The sequence below is a fragment of the Nicotiana tomentosiformis genome, chromosome 11 (assembly GCF_000390325.3).
Source record: "Nicotiana tomentosiformis chromosome 11, ASM39032v3, whole genome shotgun sequence".
In the NCBI taxonomy this organism is placed as follows: Eukaryota; Viridiplantae; Streptophyta; class Magnoliopsida; order Solanales; family Solanaceae; genus Nicotiana; species Nicotiana tomentosiformis.
In genome coordinates, this window is record NC_090822.1 from 3,459,778 (window position 1) to 3,485,297 (window position 25,520).

At 36.1% G+C, this 25,520-nt stretch overlaps 2 protein-coding genes across 3 annotated transcripts; both read right to left on the reverse strand.

The window, feature by feature from the left end:
- Positions 1-6,849: 6,849 nt before the first annotated feature.
- On the reverse strand, positions 6,850-7,808 carry LOC138900983 (putative F-box protein PP2-B12). The gene is made up of 3 exons (XM_070188683.1): positions 7,712-7,808; positions 7,540-7,625; positions 6,850-7,454 (listed from the first exon to the last, which is right to left on the reverse strand). The coding sequence occupies exons 1-3, from the start codon at positions 7,712-7,714 to the stop codon at positions 7,046-7,048; spliced, it is 498 nt and encodes a 165-aa protein (XP_070044784.1). The 5' UTR covers positions 7,715-7,808; the 3' UTR covers positions 6,850-7,045.
- Positions 7,809-18,683: 10,875 nt separating this feature from the next.
- On the reverse strand, positions 18,684-25,133 carry LOC138900981 (putative F-box protein PP2-B12). 2 transcript variants are annotated; one of them, XM_070188679.1, is made up of 3 exons: positions 25,038-25,133; positions 19,374-19,459; positions 18,684-19,288 (listed from the first exon to the last, which is right to left on the reverse strand). In XM_070188679.1, exons 1-3 carry the CDS (start codon positions 25,038-25,040, stop codon positions 18,880-18,882), a joined length of 498 nt encoding a protein of 165 aa, XP_070044780.1. In that variant the 5' UTR covers positions 25,041-25,133; the 3' UTR covers positions 18,684-18,879. The 2 variants fall into 2 exon arrangements, with proteins under 2 accessions (XP_070044780.1, XP_070044781.1); XM_070188680.1 differs by lacking the exon at positions 25,038-25,133 and adding an exon at positions 19,546-19,712.
- Positions 25,134-25,520: the final 387 nt, after the last annotated feature.

Genomic DNA, 25,520 nt, shown 5'->3' on the forward strand with positions numbered 1-25,520 from the left:
TTCGCGAACGCGAAGCTTTAATGCCCAATACCCCGCCTAGCCTCGCCTTTCTACGCGAACGCGAAAGCCTTCACGCGTTCGCCAAGCACACTGCCATTTCCCTTCACGAACGCAGTCCATTCTTCACGAACACGAAGTGAAAAATCTCGCCTGCTCCAGATTTCCCTTCACGAACGCGAGACCTCTCTCACGAATGCGAAGAAGGAAACTAGAACTGGAAAATCTGGTTTCTCAGATTTAGCTCTGGGCGGTCCGAAACACACCCGAGCTCCTCAGGAACCCGTCCAAAGGCATCAACAAGTCTGTAATCATAATACGACCTACTAGAACTCTCGAAACGCGTAAAACAATAATAAATCAAAGAATCACATCCTAAAATCAAATTGGATCAAACTTTGAACTTTAAGTTTTCCAAATTCTCCGAATGCGCCGAACCATACTTAGACTACTCGGAATAACACCAAAATTTGCGTGCAAGTGTTAAATGACATAACGAAGCTATGAAAATTTTCCGAACTGGATTCTGACCCCGATATTAAAAAGTCAACTCCCCGGTCAAACTTCCGAACTTAAATTATTATTTTAGCCATTTCAATCCTAATTTAACTACGGACTTCTAAATAAAATTTCGAACACGCTTCTAAATCAAAAATAACAATACGGAGCTATTGGAACCGTCAAATCATGATTTCGAGGTCTTTTACTCAAAATGTTGACCGAAGTCATACTTAGCATTTTACGACCAACTTAACGAATCAAGTGTTCCAATTTCTACCCGAACACTTCCAAATCCCGAACCAATCATCCCCGCAAGTCATAAATTAATAAAAGAACATACAGGGAGTTTTATTTAGAGGAACGGAGATCTAAAAGTCAAAATGATCGGTTGGGTCATTACATTCTCCACTCTTAAACAAACGTTCGTCCTCGAACGGGTTTAGAATTATACCTGGAGTGCTAAATAAGTGCGGATATCTACTCCACATGTTTTCCTCGTCCTCCCAGGTCGTTTCCTCTACTGGTTGGCGCCTCCACTAGATTTTTACTGCAAAAATTCTCTTGGACCTCAACTGGCAAACCTGTTTATCAATAATGGAAACTGGTTCTCCTTCATAGCCCAAACTATTATCTAGTTGAACTGTGCTGAAGTCTAACACATGTGATAGGTCGGCATGATAATTTCGAAGCATTGCTGCATGAAAAATTGGATGAACTCCTGATAGATTGGGAGGCAAGGCAAGCTTATAAGCAACCTCCCCAACTCGTCTCAACACCTCAAATGGGCCTATAAACCTTGGGCTCAATTTCCTTCTTTTTCCAAATCTCATGATTCCCTTCATCGGTAAACCTTGGGCCTAGAACTTTTTCACCCACCATAAATGATAAATCATGCGCTTTCTGATCCACATAACGCTTATGTCTGGACTGTGCTGTACGAAGTCGCCCCTGAATCAACTTTACCTTTTCCAAGGCATCTTTCACCAAATACGTGTCTATTGGCAAACCCTTTGTAATACGGCTCATTCTGCCATTGTTGAAACGGATAAGGTTGTCTTTTTAGGACCATTTGGATATTCTTGAAAAGAGATGTCAAGTTGCACATATATTATTTAGTCACTATTGTATTTTTTGGGACAAAAGGGTAAATACAAAATAAACAAACTTAGTTGGCGCCCGTTTGACCCATCTTAAGACCCAAATTACCAGACACAAAAGCTTAATACACACACAAAATGGGTATTGTTTAAAAGATTAACTACAAAACCATCTTTTTTTCAACGATCCCTAACCCTTCACATCCCAAAATATATAACAAGAAGTTAAACTTTGAGATATAGTAGGTGTATATCTATAGGGTGTTAGTAGCCCCGCTGTTGATTTGGTCCATGATTCTTAGATGTGGTGATTTCGTATGTGTCTAGATGCCTTGGATAGTTCCAGCTAGTGTTTATGAATTTGTTGCTCGATTGAACGGGTCCCAGGTGAGTTTCGGACCACCCGAAGCATGTTTGAGGTGGCTGATATTAATGGTGTCCAGTGTGCTTCGCGATTGCGGAGCACACACGCGTTCGCGAAGAAGGGAGTGTGGCCTGGAAGTTTTTGCCTTCGCGTTCGCGAAGGGGGTACGGAGTTGCATTCACGGAAGAGGCTGGGTCCTTAGCCTTCGCGTTCGCGGAGGAGCTGTTCGCGTTCGCGATGAAGGCGAGGCAGAGTCCTTCGCGATCGCGTGACTCCTATCGGGTTCGCGATAATGGATTACGGGCAATTGCTGTTTTGTGTTTCGCGAATGCGAAGGTTGGTTCGCGTTTGCAAATTGTATCACTGGATGGGTTATTTTAAGTTCTATTTCGGGACTTAGCTAAATAAAATTCAAAAAATTGAGTTTCGGAGAACAAGAGGAGAAATATTTATGATGGATTTTACTATAATCTTGAAGATAAGTAATTTTCACTTGGTTTAGATAAACTTTGAGTCCAAATGCTCAAACACTTCAAGTCTCCAACAACTTGGAAAATGCAAAAATACTAATGCAACCAAGAGATCTAATTCACGAGTAACCTAGATTCAGTACACATAAATAATTTAGATAATCTTCCCGGGATGTGAATTTCTTTGGTTAGTCATCCTTCATCGGAGCGAAACAAAGAGCAATTTTAACAGAGTTGATTCTCATAAGGTCACTGGGCTAATGGAAATTAGTTTAAAAAGTAACTTTGCTTTGTTTTGTAATTGAACAATCCACTCAATTGGTTGACACGACACATAAACATACAATGAGAAATCACAAAAATTTATCCAAATATCAGCGGCAAACAAAGTTTATAATAAACTAGGAGTTCATTTGAACCCATTAATTTTTTAAATTAAAATAAATATTTCGGATAGTCTAGATATGAAAAATATATGTGGACTGAATAGAGAGATATTGACATAACAATTGTGAGTTATTACTCTTGCTCTTGAATGAAAAAATCGTGTTTGTTGAGTATAAACGGACCCTTAGTTGGGTATGTCATCTGGAAATCGACTACGGTGTACATTTGGGACCATTTGGATCACTAGTCTTTCACGAGCATTAATTTTTGTCTTATTGTTTGAACGCATTAAATTTATTTTTTTGTCATTCGAAGTTGAGCAATTTATCTTTAAACTTGTAATAACATACAATTAAGTGCTTCTAGCTACTTGCAATGACGGTAGAAAGTCGATTTTCATTTGAATTTTATGAAAAGTTTGCATAACGCATGTATTTCATGCATTATGTATGATGAGTTGGGCAAATACTTTCGTGCGTTATAAATATTTTAGTCACATTAATGTTTTAATACTTATTTTCGTCTTAAGAATAGTATTTTTGCGTCATTTTTGTTCTAGATTTCATGTATTTTTATGGTGGCTATATTGTTGATAAGCAACTTGACTTGCAACTTAAATAGGAAAACGACAACCCTAAATTAAGGTCTGTACATTGTTTTGTACATTTTTCGTTTGGATTTTGTTTGAGGTGTGTGTTATGGCATCTATTAGGTATCTACTTTTTTTAATCCTGTGTCGACTTATGGCTGATTTACCGGTCTAAATGTCAAATAACAAAAGTAGTGTTATTAAAGGGAAACTTCACTAGTATTGCAACTACCAAGGTTTAAATAATCTCTAACTTCTTGAAATTTTGGGAGAGCACACCCCAAGTTTAGCCTCATGACACTAATCTCAGTCGTGATTCGCAATATTGCTGTCACCACCCAAAAAACTCACCACATGCATCATGACAGCACTTAGTCTCTAAGACTAGGTAAGCCGATTTTAATAACATATAAAGCCATTTGTTTTATCAAAACCAACAACAGAAATAATTATAACAACCTCACAAGACAGGTAATACTGGGTCATGAACTCTAACTGAATATATGAAATGATCTCAAGGATCGAATATACAATACTGTTCGAATAATAATTAAAGGTCACTACAACCCCCGCAATGCGCGCAATGAATATTATATTTGAGATAGAGTTCCCTAGGGATGAAGTTGTCGTATTTATTTATAATTGTGATGGAGTTCCCTCGGAATGGGGTTGCCTTATTTATTTATATTTGGGATGGAGTTCCCTTCGCATGGAGTTGGCTTATTTATTTATATTTGGGATGGAGTTCTCGAGGCATGGAGTTGCCTTATTTATTTATATTTGGGATGGAGTTCCCTGGGCTGGATTGGCCTTGTACAGTACTGAGTGAATGAATATCAGTTACTTTGTATATATATTTGTGTTGGATCTTCCCTGGGCTGATTGATAATATACAGTACTGTGAGATTGAGTATTCTGAGAGTGTGAGTAAATGAGTTCATCATTGTGCTGCATTGCATTAGACATGCATACTTGATATATAGGCATAGAGAAATATTTTTCCTCATGTCATCTAATAATATGATTTCTTATATGTCGTTAAAGTTTTTTGGGAAATATTACAGGTTTCAGACTTACTCATATTTTCGGTGACTTTCGGCAAATGATTTGAGTTTTACTGTTATATTGAAAAGAAAAATATTATTATCCCGGAATTTTGTACGAGCTGAGCATTTTATTATTGAGTTATTACTTGTGTTGCTTTAAATTGTATTGTTATGAGATGTTATTAGTTATTAGAGTTGGACTCTAACCCCTGTCCCAACTCGTCACTACTTTCAACCTAAGGGTAGGTTTGTTATTTATTGAGTACAAGGGGTAAATTCTACTCATACTACACATTTGCACCTTCCGTGCAGATTTTGGATGTTGATGCTATTGTACATGGTGGGAGCAGGATCTGAAGATGTACCTGCATTCCAGTCATAGTCGCCTCTTGTTCGTGGTAGCTTTAGAATTTTAATCTGTTCATGTATATTTCAAACAGATGACGTATTTTATTTCACACCTGCTTTGTAAATTCTAATCTTAGAAGCTCATGAATTGTACTACCAGTCATTAGGGAGTGTATTAGATTCACTTAAATATTAATTAAATCGGATATTTATAAATTAGCTTACCTAACGGGTTGGGTTAGGTGACATCACGACTAGTTGAATTTGGGGTCGTGATACTTCTATGTAATAATTGTTACTTGTCATTTAATTACTCTTGTATTAAATTGTACGTCCCTTCCATGACTTCATGCTTAGTTGCTATCTGCCTCTACTTGCTTTACTTGCATATCTAAATTGTCTCATGCTTTACTTGCCTTATTGTTTTGTAATATTTGTTGCATTCTATAAATGCGAAGTCCATTGCATGAGTTGTATAGTTGATAGATACCGACGAATTTGTAAAGTTGAGACTTCGAGATGTTGAGATTCTTGATTTATTATATGGTTCCTTATTGCGTTATAAATTTACCTCCTTGATGTAGAAAATTTTGTAAATTTTGTTATTGAATAGTTTATGTTGATTGAAATGGTTTGGGAAGCGGGTTGCACGCCGCAACGGAAATTGAAAGATAATGAATTAAAATGGTAGAATAAGGACGGATTATAATATTGACAAGTGAAGATATGGTGGGATCGGGTTGCACGCCGCAACGGATTATATATGTGGTACTTGTTTGTGATTGTTGAATTTGCATCGGTATTGTAACGAGGTTATGAGGCTTGTTATTCTAGGCTCTTTGGTAGTTACATTTCGATTTTGTTTTCATGAGTTAGTTGCTTTACTTCTCCTTCTTCTTTTGTGTGGTGTAAAGAAAAATATTATTAATCTCCAACCAAACCAGAATTACATTCAAACATCTGTACAAACTAGAAGAAATCCTTCTAGTCGCAAAATCAGCTATCTATCCTTTCCTATCTTTTTGTTATATATGTCTTCTATCCATTCCCTACTTCTTCTCCCTTCTTTTCTAGTATTATTTATGCATAGTCTAACTCTGCATTCTTGTTGAATCTGTTTGCACACCAACACTGGACTTGGTACTTTACCATTCCATATTGCATCATTTCTAGCTTGCCATATCTTGTACACCAATGCTGCCAACACTGCTGTGATCAATTTTCTGCACATTTTTTCTTTGACACTTCTTGTTATCCTTTGCCATTTTCCATCAATGCCTAATACATTTGCCCTCAGTCCAAGCCACTCCTTCATAAGTTTTAAGCATTCTTCTAAGAAATGACACTCAAAGAATAAATGTTGCAATATTTCTGTGCCTCCCCCACATATTCCACATCTTGTTTCTGTGTGTAAGCATGTAATTTTTTACTCGCGCAACCTTTAAGAGGAATATTTCAAAAATATTTGTTTATTTTTATTATTAATAGGATTTCAATAAACTTTTAGGTTTAATTTTAAAATATAAGTTTGAAAATACAAAAATCGTTTCATTTTTTCTATTTAATAGAGGTATTAGGTATTTTTAGAAAGATATCACTTTTAACCCATTTTTATAATCCTTGAAAATACCAAAAAATAGTTTCATGTCATAATGTAGATGTTTTAATTAATTAGGCTTGATTTTACATTTTTATGGTATGATATTTTAGGAAAAGAAATTAATATTTTAGCTTTGTAGAATTGAAGGGCCAATTTTAAAGGCCAATTTGGTCCAAACTTGAGCACAAATCCTCCCTCAAGCCCATACCCACTCCCCATTTGATAGTAGACCTAACCTAATTCCAAAATTCCTAAGATAAGGGATAGGGGGAGAAGCTAAAAGAGGGGATTGATCTTCATCGTTACTCTCTTTCAAAAGAGAGAACGAGCGGCAGCCGTAAAAAAACAAAAAAAAAAAGGCTTAAAAACATTTTTAATTTGCGTTTTCCTCTTTTATTTGTTATAATATTCTTGCTTTTAATTGATCAAAGAGTACACCAATTATCTAAGTAGTAGAAATCGTAGAAGCTTTTATTATAATTCAGAATAAGGTAATAAAGATGGATCATAAATAAGATCACAGGCACTTACAAGAAGCTCACTCTTAACATAGAGAAAGAGTGATTTTATTAGAAAATGATAAAGACAAACACAACAAAGATGCAAAATAGAAAACATAAAGGCCACTGGGTAGAGATCTATCCAATTAGTTAGGACGAATGTCGAAGCCCTTAACGATGATGCCTGATTTCCAAGTGCCGTTATTGATTTCCATCAACCTCATTTCGACTTCACCATCCTCTCCTAAGTTGTTGAAAAACTCACCAAGCTTGATTTCTAACCAGCCATCACTTCGGAGATGTGGGAACCGGCCAAGTTCTCCTGGTAATTCCTTTTTCTTTGAGATGAAAACAGTGGTACCCTCAATGCCAGCACCCTCCGCCACTTCGTTCACAAATCTTAGCGATGCTATTGCTCGTTCAAGTTCACGAGGGTTATCTGTTAACTTGAACACTAAATATACAGCATAACTAGTCTTTCGAATAAGATTTTTTGTCTCGATCTTTCCATAAATGTCAAGCCAAGCTACCCTAAGAAGCTCTGCCACTTCAATACTGTAGTACAAAATGTTAAGATCGGATTAAAATATATTTCTCATTTTAATGAAATTTAGAGAGAGATAGTTAGAGAGAGACAGACTTAGGATCAACAGTTTTCCATGTCCAATACTGAGGATTGTCCACCCATGTAATTGAAAGGTCTCTTGCGGCTATCCACTGGCCTTGCTGATTAAATATAATATTTTAACACTTGATCAGTTGTTACGTAATAAAGAAAGAGTAAGAATATATCAACGAGAAGAATAACTTACCATTTTTCTTGTATTGCTATATATGATATGATGCTCGCTCTTTATATCTTTTTAGTTTGCTCTACTCCCTTTTGCTTCGTCCTGATATTTATAGAGCATTTACTGGACTCCAAAATTTGTCACCATAGTACTATAGTAGGTGCGTTAACAAGAACAATTTCTTTACTTGAATGTTAAAAACGTGTCTATTGGCAAACCCTTTGTAATACGGCTCATTCTGCCATTGTTGAAACGGATAAGGTTGTCTTTTTAGGACCATTTGGATATTCTTGAAAAGAGATGTCAAGTTGCACATATATTATTTAGTCACTATTGTATTTTTTGGGACAAAAGGGTAAATACAAAATAAACAAACTTAGTTGGCGCCCGTTTGACCCATCTTAAGACCCAAATTACCAGACACAAAAGCTTAATACACACACAAAATGGGTATTGTTTAAAAGATTAACTACAAAACCATCTTTTTTTCAACGATCCCTAACCCCTCACATCCCAAAATATATAACAAGAAGTTAAACTTTGAGATATAGTAGGTGTATATCTATAGGGTGTTAGTAGCCCCGCTGTTGATTTGGTCCATGATTCTTAGATGTGGTGATTTCGTATGTGTCTAGATGCCTTGGATAGTACCAGCTAGTGTTTATGAATTTGTTGCTCGATTGAACGGGTTCCAGGTGAGTTTCGGACCACCCGAAAGCATGTTTGAGGTGGATGATATTAATGGTGTCCAGTGTTCTTCGCGATTGCAGAGCACACACGCGTTCGCGAAGAAGGGAGTGTGGCCTGGAAGTTTTGGCCTTCGCGTTCGCGAAGGGGGTACGGAGTTGCATTCACGGAAGAGGCTGGGTCCTTAGCCTTCGCGTTCGCGGAGGAGCTGTTCGCGTTCCCGATGAAGGCGAGGCAGAGTCCTTCGCGATCGCGTGACTCCTGTCGGGTTCGCGATAATGGATTACGGGCAATTGCTGTTTTGTGTTTCGCGAATGCGAAGGTTGGTGCGCGTTTGCAAATTGGAGATAAGTAATTTTCACTTGGTTTAGATAAACTTTGAGTCCAAATGCTCAAACACTTCAAGTCTCCAACAACTTGGAAAATGCAAAAATACTAATGCAACCAAGAGATCTAATTCATGAGTAACCTAGATTCAGTACACATAAATAATTTAGATAATCTTTCCGGGATGTGAATTTCTTTGGTTAGTCATCCTTCATCGGACCGAAGCAAAGAGCAATTTTAACAGAGTTGATTCTCATAAGGTCACTGGGCTAATGGAAATTAGTTTAAAAAGTAACTTTGCTTTGTTTTGTAATTAAACAATCCACTCAATTGGTTGACACGACACATAAACATACAATGAGAAATCACAAAAATTTATCCAAATATCAGCGGCAAACAAAGTTTATAATAAACTAGGAGTAAGAATATATCAACGAGAAGAATAACTTACCATTTTTCTTGTATTGCTATATATGATATGATGCTCGCTCTTTATATCTTTTTAGTTTGCTCTACTCCCTTTTGCTTCGTCCTGATATTTATAGAGCATTTACTGGACTCCAAAATTTGTCACCATAGTACTATAGTAGGTGTGTTAACAAGAACAATTTTTTTACTTGAATGTTAAAAACGTGTCTATTGGCAAACCCTTTGTAATAGGGCTCATTCTGCCATTGTTGAAACAGATAAGGTTGTCTTTTTAGGACCATTTGGATATTCTTGAAAAGAGATGTCAAGTTGCACATATATTATTTAGTCACTATAGTATTTTTTAGTACCACAGACATCGTGATGGCACTTAGTCTCTAAGACTAAGTAAGTTGATTCTAATAACATATCAAGCCATTTGTTTTATATAGATAATCGAAACAAACAGCGAAAATAATTATAACAACCTCCCAAGACTGGTAATACTGGGTCATGAACTCTAACTAAATACATAAAATGATATCAAGGATCAAATATACAATACTGTTCGAATAATAATTAACAGTCACTACAAAATTTTAGTCCTCTAGCCACCCCTGAGTAGTGTGGCCTAAGATGCCAAGAAGTGTAACATTTGGTCAAAGCCAATACATTACGGCTTTAGGCAACACTTTTGGGGGTGGCCAAAAGTACTGTAACCTTTGACTATTGGCCACACTTTGTAGGTGTTGCCTTAGAAGCCACTCTTTAAAAGTGTGGCCGATACGGTACACATGCCACGATTATATTTTCTCATATAGCCATGCTTTTATGACATAAGGTGTCACGACTCAATCTCACCTATAGGTCTTGATGGCGCCCAATATTACAGCTAGGCAAGCCAACTAATAAATTAAATGTATATCAATCATTCTTTAAAAATTTTCCAAGTAATTCTACTCTTTTTCCTAGCAATATTAATGAAAATAGAAAAGATACTGATAATGTAAATCCAAGAAAATAATACAAATCAAAATTCTACCCGTGTGTGTGCCAATGCATGGTATCACAAGTGTATAAGCATCTAGTAGATTATACAAAAATTATAAATACTATCTGGAATGAAATAGACAGAATAAAAATTCAGGAAGAGGCACTAGTTGCTGCAGAACGGCTCAGAAAGAAGCTCACCAATAAGCCTCCGGATAACGCAGGTGCGCGCCGATAGGTCCAACTATAGCACCTGTCTCAGGTCCTGTACAAAAAGTACAACAAGTGTAGTATGAGAACGTAAACAACGAGTACCCAATAAGTATCAAGCCTAATTTCGAAGGGGTAGAGACGAGATGGCCGACTTTGACACTCACTATGGGTCAATAATAATAATTATAATAAAATTAGAATATCTAAATCAACATGATTCACAGCGTTAACAATAATTTTATTTAACTAGCAAAAATAATAAAAATCCTTCAAATGCAATAATTTTCAATCTATTAATTAAATCCAGAAGCTGTAATTAAAAATATCAAGGCATCGAGTAATTATTATTAGGCACGATTTCTGCCGAGGTCGTACTACCCGATCTAGAGTGTCGTGTACACTACCGAATGACGAACGACGCGATTCATAGATGCATCTATCCTGCCGAGACGTTCGGCCCGCTCCACAAGAAAGGAGAACATTTTCTTATGTACCTCCGGAAGGAGAGTATATTTATTATAAGATCAATTCGAGAGAATGAACAATTTCTTTTAACAATTAATTAATTAAATAGAAAATTTAAGTATATGAGATTTTCATCTTTTAATAATTTTCCCTAACGATTCACAATTTGATATATATATATATATATATATACACACACACATATATATCAAATAATTAATTAAGTAAAGAATACAATTTATACACGCAATTCATGGTTTGAGTCCTAAACTGCCCGGACTTTAGCATAAATAGTAGCTACGTACGGACTCTCGTCACCTCGTGCGTACGTAGCCCCCACAATTAGCAATAATTATTAATTTAATCACCTATGGGGTAATTTCCCCCTCACAAGATTAGACAAGAGGCTTACCTTGTCTCGAAGTCCACTTTCCGATCAAAATGTCGCGTAACAACCTCAATTCGATGCCGAAATATCCGAAACTATCCAAAAGTTATATAAAATAATTAATACATATTCAATAATTCGAATTTAGGCTATTAAATAAATTACCCAACACAAAATGGTAAAATTCCAAAAATTCACCTCGAGCCCACATGCCCGGATTCCTAAAATTCTCGGATGAAAACGTTACAAATAATCTCAAGAACTCAAATATATAATTTCTATCCAATTCCATAACTATTTTTGTGGTTAAAATCTCATTTTTATACAAATATGGGTTTTTCTTCTAACCATTGATATCCAAGATTTACAAGTTATAATCTACCCATAATCTATGTATTTAACTCAAAGTGTGTAGAATTAACTTATTGTCAAGTTGCTAGTTGAAATCCCCTCTCAAAAAGCTCCAAAATCGCTCAAGGATAGAAGAAATGAGGTTAAAAATGGTGGAATCCCGTTTTTAAGACATTCTGTCCGGAATAGTAGGCTCCTTCTTCGCGCACGCGACCCTTGTCTCGCGTTCGCGAAGCACAAAAATGTGCTGCCCAACTTTACTCTTCGAGAACGTGAGGCTCCTCTCGCGTACGCGATGCACTGCCAAACTTGGCCTTCGCGAACGCGAAGCTTTAATGCCCAATACCCCGCCTAGCCTCGCCTTTCTACGCGAACGCGAAAGCCTTCACGCGTTCGCCAAGCACACTGCCATTTCCCTTCACGAACGCAGTCCATTCTTCACGAACACGAAGTGAAAAATCTCGCCTGCTCCAGATTTCCCTTCACGAACGCGAGACCTCTCTCACGAATGCGAAGAAGGAAACTAGAACTGGAAAATCTGGTTTCTCAGATTTAGCTCTGGGCGGTCCGAAACACACCCGAGCTCCTCAGGAACCCGTCCAAAGGCATCAACAAGTCTGTAATCATAATACGACCTACTAGAACTCTCGAAACGCGTAAAACAATAATAAATCAAAGAATCACATCCTAAAATCAAATTGGATCAAACTTTGAACTTTAAGTTTTCCAAATTCTCCGAATGCGCCGAACCATACTTAGACTACTCGGAATAACACCAAAATTTGCGTGCAAGTGTTAAATGACATAACGAAGCTATGAAAATTTTCCGAACTGGATTCTGACCCCGATATTAAAAAGTCAACTCCCCGGTCAAACTTCCGAACTTAAATTATTATTTTAGCCATTTCAATCCTAATTTAACTACGGACTTCTAAATAAAATTTCGAACACGCTTCTAAATCAAAAATAACAATACGGAGCTATTGGAACCGTCAAATCATGATTTCGAGGTCTTTTACTCAAAATGTTGACCGAAGTCATACTTAGCATTTTACGACCAACTTAACGAATCAAGTGTTCCAATTTCTACCCGAACACTTCCAAATCCCGAACCAATCATCCCCGCAAGTCATAAATTAATAAAAGAACATACAGGGAGTTTTATTTAGAGGAACGGAGATCTAAAAGTCAAAATGATCGGTTGGGTCATTACATTCTCCACTCTTAAACAAACGTTCGTCCTCGAACGGGTTTAGAATTATACCTGGAGTGCTAAATAAGTGCGGATATCTACTCCACATGTTTTCCTCGTCCTCCCAGGTCGTTTCCTCTACTGGTTGGCGCCTCCACTAGATTTTTACTGCAAAAATTCTCTTGGACCTCAACTGGCAAACCTGTTTATCAATAATGGAAACTGGTTCTCCTTCATAGCCCAAACTATTATCTAGTTGAACTGTGCTGAAGTCTAACACATGTGATAGGTCGGCATGATAATTTCGAAGCATTGCTGCATGAAAAATTGGATGAACTCCTGATAGATTGGGAGGCAAGGCAAGCTTATAAGCAACCTCCCCAACTCGTCTCAACACCTCAAATGGGCCTATAAACCTTGGGCTCAATTTCCTTCTTTTTCCAAATCTCATGATTCCCTTCATCGGTAAACCTTGGGCCTAGAACTTTTTCACCCACCATAAATGATAAATCATGCGCTTTCTGATCCACATAACGCTTATGTCTGGACTGTGCTGTACGAAGTCGCCCCTGAATCAACTTTACCTTTTCCAAGGCATCTTTCACCAAATACGTGTCTATTGGCAAACCCTTTGTAATACGGCTCATTCTGCCATTGTTGAAACGGATAAGGTTGTCTTTTTAGGACCATTTGGATATTCTTGAAAAGAGATGTCAAGTTGCACATATATTATTTAGTCACTATTGTATTTTTTGGGACAAAAGGGTAAATACAAAATAAACAAACTTAGTTGGCGCCCGTTTGACCCATCTTAAGACCCAAATTACCAGACACAAAAGCTTAATACACACACAAAATGGGTATTGTTTAAAAGATTAACTACAAAACCATCTTTTTTTCAACGATCCCTAACCCTTCACATCCCAAAATATATAACAAGAAGTTAAACTTTGAGATATAGTAGGTGTATATCTATAGGGTGTTAGTAGCCCCGCTGTTGATTTGGTCCATGATTCTTAGATGTGGTGATTTCGTATGTGTCTAGATGCCTTGGATAGTTCCAGCTAGTGTTTATGAATTTGTTGCTCGATTGAACGGGTCCCAGGTGAGTTTCGGACCACCCGAAGCATGTTTGAGGTGGCTGATATTAATGGTGTCCAGTGTGCTTCGCGATTGCGGAGCACACACGCGTTCGCGAAGAAGGGAGTGTGGCCTGGAAGTTTTTGCCTTCGCGTTCGCGAAGGGGGTACGGAGTTGCATTCACGGAAGAGGCTGGGTCCTTAGCCTTCGCGTTCGCGGAGGAGCTGTTCGCGTTCGCGATGAAGGCGAGGCAGAGTCCTTCGCGATCGCGTGACTCCTATCGGGTTCGCGATAATGGATTACGGGCAATTGCTGTTTTGTGTTTCGCGAATGCGAAGGTTGGTTCGCGTTTGCAAATTGTATCACTGGATGGGTTATTTTAAGTTCTATTTCGGGACTTAGCTAAATAAAATTCAAAAAATTGAGTTTCGGAGAACAAGAGGAGAAATATTTATGATGGATTTTACTATAATCTTGAAGATAAGTAATTTTCACTTGGTTTAGATAAACTTTGAGTCCAAATGCTCAAACACTTCAAGTCTCCAACAACTTGGAAAATGCAAAAATACTAATGCAACCAAGAGATCTAATTCACGAGTAACCTAGATTCAGTACACATAAATAATTTAGATAATCTTCCCGGGATGTGAATTTCTTTGGTTAGTCATCCTTCATCGGAGCGAAACAAAGAGCAATTTTAACAGAGTTGATTCTCATAAGGTCACTGGGCTAATGGAAATTAGTTTAAAAAGTAACTTTGCTTTGTTTTGTAATTGAACAATCCACTCAATTGGTTGACACGACACATAAACATACAATGAGAAATCACAAAAATTTATCCAAATATCAGCGGCAAACAAAGTTTATAATAAACTAGGAGTTCATTTGAACCCATTAATTTTTTAAATTAAAATAAATATTTCGGATAGTCTAGATATGAAAAATATATGTGGACTGAATAGAGAGATATTGACATAACAATTGTGAGTTATTACTCTTGCTCTTGAATGAAAAAATCGTGTTTGTTGAGTATAAACGGACCCTTAGTTGGGTATGTCATCTGGAAATCGACTACGGTGTACATTTGGGACCATTTGGATCACTAGTCTTTCACGAGCATTAATTTTTGTCTTATTGTTTGAACGCATTAAATTTATTTTTTTGTCATTCGAAGTTGAGCAATTTATCTTTAAACTTGTAATAACATACAATTAAGTGCTTCTAGCTACTTGCAATGACGGTAGAAAGTCGATTTTCATTTGAATTTTATGAAAAGTTTGCATAACGCATGTATTTCATGCATTATGTATGATGAGTTGGGCAAATACTTTCGTGCGTTATAAATATTTTAGTCACATTAATGTTTTAATACTTATTTTCGTCTTAAGAATAGTATTTTTGCGTCATTTTTGTTCTAGATTTCATGTATTTTTATGGTGGCTATATTGTTGATAAGCAACTTGACTTGCAACTTAAATAGGAAAACGACAACCCTAAATTAAGGTCTGTACATTGTTTTGTACATTTTTCGTTTGGATTTTGTTTGAGGTGTGTGTTATGGCATCTATTAGGTATCTACTTTTTTTAATCCTGTGTCGACTTATGGCTGATTTACCGGTCTAAATGTCAAATAACAAAAGTAGTGTTATTAAAGGGAAACTTCACTAGTATTGCAACTACCAAGGTTTAAATAATCTCTAACTTCTTGAAATTTTGGGAGAGCACACCCCAAGTTTAGCCTCATGACACTAATCTCAGTCGTGATTCGCAATATTGCTGTCACCACCCAAAAAACTCACCACATGCATCATGACAGCACTTAGTCTCTAAGACTAGGTAAGCCGATTTTAATAACATATAAAGCCATTTGTTTTATCAAAACCAACAACAGAAATAATTATAACAACCTCACAAGACAGGTAATACTGGGTCATGAACTCTAACTGAATATATGAAATGATCTCAAGGATCGAATATACAATACTGTTCGAATAATAATTAAAGGTCACTACAACCCCCGCAATGCGCGCAATGAATATTATATTTGAGATAGAGTTCCCTAGGGATGAAGTTGTCGTATTTATTTATAATTGTGATGGAGTTCCCTCGGAATGGGGTTGCCTTATTTATTTATATTTGGGATGGAGTTCCCTTCGCATGGAGTTGGCTTATTTATTTATATTTGGGATGGAGTTCTCGAGGCATGGAGTTGCCTTATTTATTTATATTTGGGATGGAGTTCCCTGGGCTGGATTGGCCTTGTACAGTACTGAGTGAATGAATATCAGTTACTTTGTATATATATTTGTGTTGGATCTTCCCTGGGCTGATTGATAATATACAGTACTGTGAGATTGAGTATTCTGAGAGTGTGAGTAAATGAGTTCATCATTGTGCTGCATTGCATTAGACATGCATACTTGATATATAGGCATAGAGAAATATTTTTCCTCATGTCATCTAATAATATGATTTCTTATATGTCGTTAAAGTTTTTTGGGAAATATTACAGGTTTCAGACTTACTCATATTTTCGGTGACTTTCGGCAAATGATTTGAGTTTTACTGTTATATTGAAAAGAAAAATATTATTATCCCGGAATTTTGTACGAGCTGAGCATTTTATTATTGAGTTATTACTTGTGTTGCTTTAAATTGTATTGTTATGAGATGTTATTAGTTATTAGAGTTGGACTCTAACCCCTGTCCCAACTCGTCACTACTTTCAACCTAAGGGTAGGTTTGTTATTTATTGAGTACAAGGGGTAAATTCTACTCATACTACACATTTGCACCTTCCGTGCAGATTTTGGATGTTGATGCTATTGTACATGGTGGGAGCAGGATCTGAAGATGTACCTGCATTCCAGTCATAGTCGCCTCTTGTTCGTGGTAGCTTTAGAATTTTAATCTGTTCATGTATATTTCAAACAGATGACGTATTTTATTTCACACCTGCTTTGTAAATTCTAATCTTAGAAGCTCATGAATTGTACTACCAGTCATTAGGGAGTGTATTAGATTCACTTAAATATTAATTAAATCGGATATTTATAAATTAGCTTACCTAACGGGTTGGGTTAGGTGACATCACGACTAGTTGAATTTGGGGTCGTGATACTTCTATGTAATAATTGTTACTTGTCATTTAATTACTCTTGTATTAAATTGTACGTCCCTTCCATGACTTCATGCTTAGTTGCTATCTGCCTCTACTTGCTTTACTTGCATATCTAAATTGTCTCATGCTTTACTTGCCTTATTGTTTTGTAATATTTGTTGCATTCTATAAATGCGAAGTCCATTGCATGAGTTGTATAGTTGATAGATACCGACGAATTTGTAAAGTTGAGACTTCGAGATGTTGAGATTCTTGATTTATTATATGGTTCCTTATTGCGTTATAAATTTACCTCCTTGATGTAGAAAATTTTGTAAATTTTGTTATTGAATAGTTTATGTTGATTGAAATGGTTTGGGAAGCGGGTTGCACGCCGCAACGGAAATTGAAAGATAATGAATTAAAATGGTAGAATAAGGACGGATTATAATATTGACAAGTGAAGATATGGTGGGATCGGGTTGCACGCCGCAACGGATTATATATGTGGTACTTGTTTGTGATTGTTGAATTTGCATCGGTATTGTAACGAGGTTATGAGGCTTGTTATTCTAGGCTCTTTGGTAGTTACATTTCGATTTTGTTTTCATGAGTTAGTTGCTTTACTTCTCCTTCTTCTTTTGTGTGGTGTAAAGAAAAATATTATTAATCTCCAACCAAACCAGAATTACATTCAAACATCTGTACAAACTAGAAGAAATCCTTCTAGTCGCAAAATCAGCTATCTATCCTTTCCTATCTTTTTGTTATATATGTCTTCTATCCATTCCCTACTTCTTCTCCCTTCTTTTCTAGTATTATTTATGCATAGTCTAACTCTGCATTCTTGTTGAATCTGTTTGCACACCAACACTGGACTTGGTACTTTACCATTCCATATTGCATCATTTCTAGCTTGCCATATCTTGTACACCAATGCTGCCAACACTGCTGTGATCAATTTTCTGCACATTTTTTCTTTGACACTTCTTGTTATCCTTTGCCATTTTCCATCAATGCCTAATACATTTGCCCTCAGTCCAAGCCACTCCTTCATAAGTTTTAAGCATTCTTCTAAGAAATGACACTCAAAGAATAAATGTTGCAATATTTCTGTGCCTCCCCCACATATTCCACATCTTGTTTCTGTGTGTAAGCATGTAATTTTTTACTCGCGCAACCTTTAAGAGGAATATTTCAAAAATATTTGTTTATTTTTATTATTAATAGGATTTCAATAAACTTTTAGGTTTAATTTTAAAATATAAGTTTGAAAATACAAAAATCGTTTCATTTTTTCTATTTAATAGAGGTATTAGGTATTTTTAGAAAGATATCACTTTTAACCCATTTTTATAATCCTTGAAAATACCAAAAAATAGTTTCATGTCATAATGTAGATGTTTTAATTAATTAGGCTTGATTTTACATTTTTATGGTATGATATTTTAGGAAAAGAAATTAATATTTTAGCTTTGTAGAATTGAAGGGCCAATTTTAAAGGCCAATTTGGTCCAAACTTGAGCACAAATCCTCCCTCAAGCCCATACCCACTCCCCATTTGATAGTAGACCTAACCTAATTCCAAAATTCCTAAGATAAGGGATAGGGGGAGAAGCTAAAAGAGGGGATTGATCTTCATCGTTACTCTCTTTCAAAAGAGAGAACGAGCGGCAGCCGTAAAAAAACAAAAAAAAAAAGGCTTAAAAACATTTTTAATTTGCGTTTTCCTCTTTTATTTGTTATAATATTCTTGCTTTTAATTGATCAAAGAGTACACCAATTATCTAAGTAGTAGAAATCGTAGAAGCTTTTATTATAATTCAGAATAAGGTAATAAAGATGGATCATAAATAAGATCACAGGCACTTACAAGAAGCTCACTCTTAACATAGAGAAAGAGTGATTTTATTAGAAAATGATAAAGACAAACACAACAAAGATGCAAAATAGAAAACATAAAGGCCACTGGGTAGAGATCTATCCAATTAGTTAGGACGAATGTCGAAGCCCTTAACGATGATGCCTGATTTCCAAGTGCCGTTATTGATTTCCATCAACCTCATTTCGACTTCACCATCCTCTCCTAAGTTGTTGAAAAACTCACCAAGCTTGATTTCTAACCAGCCATCACTTCGGAGATGTGGGAACCGGCCAAGTTCTCCTGGTAATTCCTTTTTCTTTGAGATGAAAACAGTGGTACCCTCAATGCCAGCACCCTCCGCCACTTCGTTCACAAATCTTAGCGATGCTATTGCTCGTTCAAGTTCACGAGGGTTATCTGTTAACTTGAACACTAAATATACAGCATAACTAGTCTTTCGAATAAGATTTTTTGTCTCGATCTTTCCATAAATGTCAAGCCAAGCTACCCTAAGAAGCTCTGCCACTTCAATACTGTAGTACAAAATGTTAAGATCGGATTAAAATATATTTCTCATTTTAATGAAATTTAGAGAGAGATAGTTAGAGAGAGACAGACTTAGGATCAACAGTTTTCCATGTCCAATACTGAGGATTGTCCACCCATGTAATTGAAAGGTCTCTTGCGGCTATCCACTGGCCTTGCTGATTAAATATAATATTTTAACACTTGATCAGTTGTTACGTAATAAAGAAAGAGTAAGAATATATCAACGAGAAGAATAACTTACCATTTTTCTTGTATTGCTATATATGATATGATGCTCGCTCTTTATATCTTTTTAGTTTGCTCTACTCCCTTTTGCTTCGTCCTGATATTTATAGAGCATTTACTGGACTCCAAAATTTGTCACCATAGTACTATAGTAGGTGCGTTAACAAGAACAATTTCTTTACTTGAATGTTAAAAACGTGTCTATTGGCAAACCCTTTGTAATACGGCTCATTCTGCCATTGTTGAAACGGATAAGGTTGTCTTTTTAGGACCATTTGGATATTCTTGAAAAGAGATGTCAAGTTGCACATATATTATTTAGTCACTATTGTATTTTTTGGGACAAAAGGGTAAATACAAAATAAACAAACTTAGTTGGCGCCCGTTTGACCCATCTTAAGACCCAAATTACCAGACACAAAAGCTTAAAACGCATCGGCAAACTAGATCAAACAAAATGGGTATTGTTTAAAAGATTAACTACAAAACCATCTTTTTTTCAACGATCCCTAGCCCCTCACGTCCCAGAATATATAACAAGAAGTTAACCTTTGAGATATAGTAGGTGTATATCTATAGGATGTTAGTAGCCCCGCTGTTGATTTTGGCCCTTGATTCTTAGATGTGGTGATTTCGTATGTGTCTAGATGCCTTGGATAGTTCCAGCTAGTGTTTATGAATTTGTTGCTCGATTGAACGGGTCCCAGGTGAGTTTCGGACCACCCGTAACATGTTCGCGAAGAAGGGAGTGTGGCCTGAAAGTGTGGCCTTCGCGTTCCCGAAGGGGAATCGGAGTTGCATTTACGGAAGGGGCTGGATCCTTAGCCTTTGCGTTCGCGGAGGAGCTGGTCGCGTTCGCGATGAAGGCGAGACAAAGGCCTTAGCGATCGCGTGACTCCTGTCCGGGTGCGCGATAATGGATTACGGGCTATGGCAGTTTTGTGTTTCGCGAATGCGAAGGCTGGGTCGCGTTTGCAAATTGTGTCACTGGAAGGGTTATTTTAAGTTCTATTTCGAGACTTAGCTAAATAAAATTCAAAAATTTGAGTTTAGGAGAACGAGAGGAGAGAATTTTAAGATGGATTTTACTATAATCTTGGAGATAAGTAATTTTCACTTGAATTTGATAAACTTTGAGTCCAAATGCTCAAACACTGCAAGTCTCCAACAACTTGGAAAATGTAAAAATACTAATGCAACCAAGAGCATTGGTTAGTCATCCTTCATCGGACCGAAGCAAAGAGCAGTTTTAACAGAGTTGATTTCTCATAAGGTCACTGGGCTAATGGAAATTAGTTTAAAAAATCATTTTGCTTTGTTTTGTAATTGAACAATCCACTCATTGTTTTGACACGACACATAAACATACAATTAGAAATCACAAAAATTTATACAAATATCAGCGGCAGACAAAGTTTATAATAGACTAGGAGTTCATTTGAACCCATTAATTTTTTAAATTAAAATAAATATTTAGGATAGTCTAGATATGAAAAATATACGTGCACTCAATAGAGAGATATTGACATAACAAGAGTGAGTTAATGCTCTTGCTCTTGAATGAAAAAAACGAGTTTGTTGAGTATAAACGGACCCTTATTTGGTTATGCCATCTGGAAATAGACTACGGTGTACATTTGGGACCATTTGGACCAATCGTCTTTCACAAGAATTAATTTTTGTCTTATTGTTTGAACGCATTAAATTTATTTTTTTGTTATTCGAAGTTGAGCAATTTATTTTTAAACTTGTAATAACATACAATTAAGTGCTTCTACTTGCGATGACGGTAGAAAGTCGATTTTCATTTGAATTTTGTGAAAAGTTTGCATAACGCATGTATTTCATGCATTATGTATGATAAGTTGGGCAAATGCTTTCGTGCGTTATAAATATTTTAGTCAAATTCAGGTTTTAATACTTATCTTCGTCTTAAGAAGAGTATTTTTGCGTCATTTTGGTTCGAGATTTCATGTATTTTTATGGTGGCTATATTGTTGATAAGCAACTTGAATTGCAACTTAAAAAGGAAAACGGCAACCTCAAATTAAGGTCTGTACATTGTTTTGTACATTTTTTGTTTGGATTTTGTTTGAGGTGTGTGTTATGGCATCTATTAGGTATCTATTCTTTTTAATCCTGTGTCGACTTATGACTGATTTTCCAATCTAAATGTCAAATAACAAAAGTGTTGTTATTAAAGGGAAACTTCACTAGTATTGCAACTACCAAGGTTTAAATAATCTCTAACTTCTTGAAATTTTGAGAGAGTGCACCCCAAGTTTAACCTCATGACACTAATCTCACTCGTGATTCGCAATATTACTGTCACCACCCAAAATTCCACCACAGGCATCGTGATGACACTTAGTCTCTAAGACTATGTAAGCCGATTTTAATAACATATCAATCCATTTGTTTTATATAGATAATCGAAACCAACAACGGAAATAATTATAACAACCTCCCAAGACTGGTAATACTGGGTCATGAACTCTAACTGAATACATGAAATGATCTCAAGGATTGAATATACAATACTGTTCGAATAATAATTAACAGTCACTACAATCCCCCACAGTGCGCGCAATGGATATTATATTTGGGATGGAGTTCCCTCAGAATGAAGTTGCCTTATTTATTTATATTTGGGATGGAGTTCTCTAGGTATGGAGTTGTCTTATTTATTTATATTTGGGATGGAGTTCCCTGGGCTGGATTGGCCTTGTACAGTACTGAGAGAATGAATGTAAGTTACTTTGTATATATATTTGTGATGGATCTTCCCTAGGCTGATTGGCTATATACAGTACTGTGAGATTAAGTACTCTCAGAGTGTGAGTACATGAGTTCATCATTATGCTGCATTGCATTAGACATGCATACTTGATATATAGGCATAGAGAAGTATTTTTTCTCATGTCATCTAATAATATGATTCTTATATGTCGTTAAAGTTTTTGTGAAATATTACACGTTTCAGACTTACTCATATTTTCGGTGACTTTTGGCAAATGATTAGAGTTTTACTGTTATATTGAAAAGAAAATTATTATTTTCCCGGAATTTTGTACAAGCTGAGCATTTTATTATTGAGTTATTACTTGTGTTGCTTTAAATTGTATTGTTATGAGATGTTATTAGTTATTAGAGTTGGACTGTGACCCCTATCCCAACTCGTCACTACTTTCAACCTAAGGTTAGGTTTGTTATTTATTGAGTATATTGGGGTAGATTGTACTCGTACTACACATTTGCACCTTCCGTGCATATTTTGGATGTTGATGCTACTGTACATGGCGAGAGCTGGATCTGAAGATGTACCTGCGTTCCAGTCATAGCTGTCTCTTATTCATGGTAGCCTTAGAATTTTAATCTGTTCATGTATATTTCAAACAGATGACGTATTTTTATTTCACACCTGCTTTGTAAATTCTAATCTTAGAAGCTCATGAATTGTACTACCAGTCATTGGGGAGTGTATTAGATTTAGTTAAATATTAATTGAATCGGATATTTATAAATTAGCTTACCTAACGGGTTGGGTTAGGTGACATCACGGCTAGTTGAATTTGGGGTCGTGAAACCTTATGTAGTAATTGTTACTTGTCATTTAATTACTCTGGTATTAAATTGTGTGTCCGTTCTATGACTTCATGCTTAGTTGCTACTTGCCTCTACTTGCTTTACTTGCATACCTAAATTGTCACATGCTTTACTTGCCTTATGGTTTTGTAATATTTGTTGCATTCTATAAATATGAATTCCATTGCATGAGTTGTATAGTTGATAGATACCGACGAATTGGTAAAGTTGAGACTTCGAGATGTTGAGATTCTTGATTTATTATATGTTTCCTTATTGCGTTATAAATTTACCCCTTGATGTAGAAATTCTTATAAATTTAGTTATTGAATTGTTTATGTTGATTGAAATGATTTGGGGAGCGGGTTGCACGCCGCAACGGAAATTGAAAGATAATGAATTTAAACGGTGGAATAAGGACGGATTATGATATTGACAGAAGAAGATATGGTGGGATAGGGTTGCACGCCGCAACGGATTGTATATATGGTACTTATTTGTGATTGTTGGATTTGCCTCGGTATTGTAACGATGTTATGAGGCTTTTTATTCTAGGCTCTTTGGTAGTTATATTTCGATTTCGTTTTAATGAGTTAGCTGCTTTACTTCCATGTCCTATTTTCTTGTTATTATTGTCGTGTACAAGTTATTCTAAGTTGCTCGCTTTAGCCGCGCCACTACTTCGTCAAGGTTAGGCTCGGCATTTATAGACTACATAGGATCGGTTGTACTCATACTATACTCTGCACTTCTTGTGGAGATAGCGGAATAGGTCCCAACAACGCTGAGTGAGATTGGCCAGATTTTACTAGCTGAGGAGACTTGAGGTATAGCTGCACAACGTCCGCAACCGTGAAGTCTCCTTCTATGTTATCATTGTTGTTTATTTTGTTTTAGCGACCATTATTGTTGCCACTAAAACTCATTTTTATTGCCGCTAAAAGCCTCTTTTGTTGTGGTGAAATTGCAAGTAGTGTTGAATAAAAAAGTGTGGTTCAATTTATTTATTTATTTTGTTAAATTTTAAGTTCAGTTTACTTTATACGAGTTGTGAACTCATTTTCACAATTTCTTATTGTAGTAAGACACATGACAAAAACATTTTTAATTTGCGTTTCCCTCTTTTATTTTATAATATTCTTGCTTTTTATTGATCCAAGAGTACACCAATTATCTAAGTAGTAGAAATCGTAGAATCTTTTGTTATAATTCAGAATAAGGTAATAAAGATGGATCATAAATAATATCACATGCACTTACAACAAGCTCACCCTTATCATAGCTTATTAGAAAATAATAAAGACAAACACAACAAAGATGCAAAATAGAAAACATAAAGGCCACTGGGTAGAGATCTATCCAATTAGTTAGGACGAATGTCGAAGCCCTTAACGATGATGCCTGATTTCCAAGTGCCGTTATTGATTTCCATCAACCTCATTTCGACTTCACCATCCTCTCCTAAGTTGTTGAAAAACTCACCAAGCTTGATTTCTAACCAGCCATCACTTCGGAGATGTGGGAACCGGCCAAGTTCTCCTGGTAATTCCTTTTTCTTTGAGATGAAAACAGTGGTACCCTCAATGCCAGCACCCTCCGCCACTTCGTTCACAAATCTTAGCGATGCTATTGCTCGTTCAAGTTCACGAGGGTTATCTGTTAACTTGAACACTAAATATACAGCATAACTAGTCTTTCGAATAAGATTTTTTGTCTCGATCTTTCCATAAATGTCAAGCCAAGCTACCCCAAGAAGCTCTGCCACTTCAATACTGTAGTACAAAATGTTAAGATCGGATTAAAATATATTTCTCATTTTAATGAAATTTAGAGAGAGATAGTTAGAGAGAGACAAAGGTCTCTTTATCAGTTGTTACATAATAAAGAAAGAGTAAGAATATATCAAGGAGAAGAATAACTTACCATCTTTCTTGTATTGCTATATATGATATGATGCTCGCTCTTTATATCTTTTTAGTTTGCTCTACTCCCTTTTGCTTCGTCCTGATATTTATAGAGCATTTACTGGACTCCATAATTTGTCACCATAGTACTATAGTAGGTGCGTTAACAAGAACAATTTCTTTACTTGAATGTTAAAAACGTGTCTATTGGCAAACCCTTTGTAATACGGCTCATTCTGCCATTGTTGAAACAGATAAGGTTGTCTTTTTAGGACCATTTGGATATTCTTGAAAAGAGATGTCAAGTTGCACATATATTATTTAGTCACTATTGTATTTTTTGGGACAAAAGGGTAAATACAAAATAAACCAACTTAGTTGGCGCCCGTTTGACCCATCTTAAGACCCAAATTACCAGACACAAAAGCTTAATAGACACACAAAATGGGTATTGTTTAAAAGATTAACTACAAAACCATATTTTTTTCAACGATCCCTAACC

Excerpts from the sequence above, each read along its gene's own strand:
- LOC138900983 (XM_070188683.1), bottom strand. Across the intron at positions 7,455-7,539 it reads TGGAAAACTGTTGATCCTAA|TATTGAAGTGGCAGAGCTTC; the intron begins GTCTGTCTCTCT and ends TTTGTACTACAG.
- LOC138900981 (XM_070188679.1), bottom strand. Across the intron at positions 19,289-19,373 it reads TGGAAAACTGTTGATCCTAA|TATTGAAGTGGCAGAGCTTC; the intron begins GTCTGTCTCTCT and ends TTTGTACTACAG.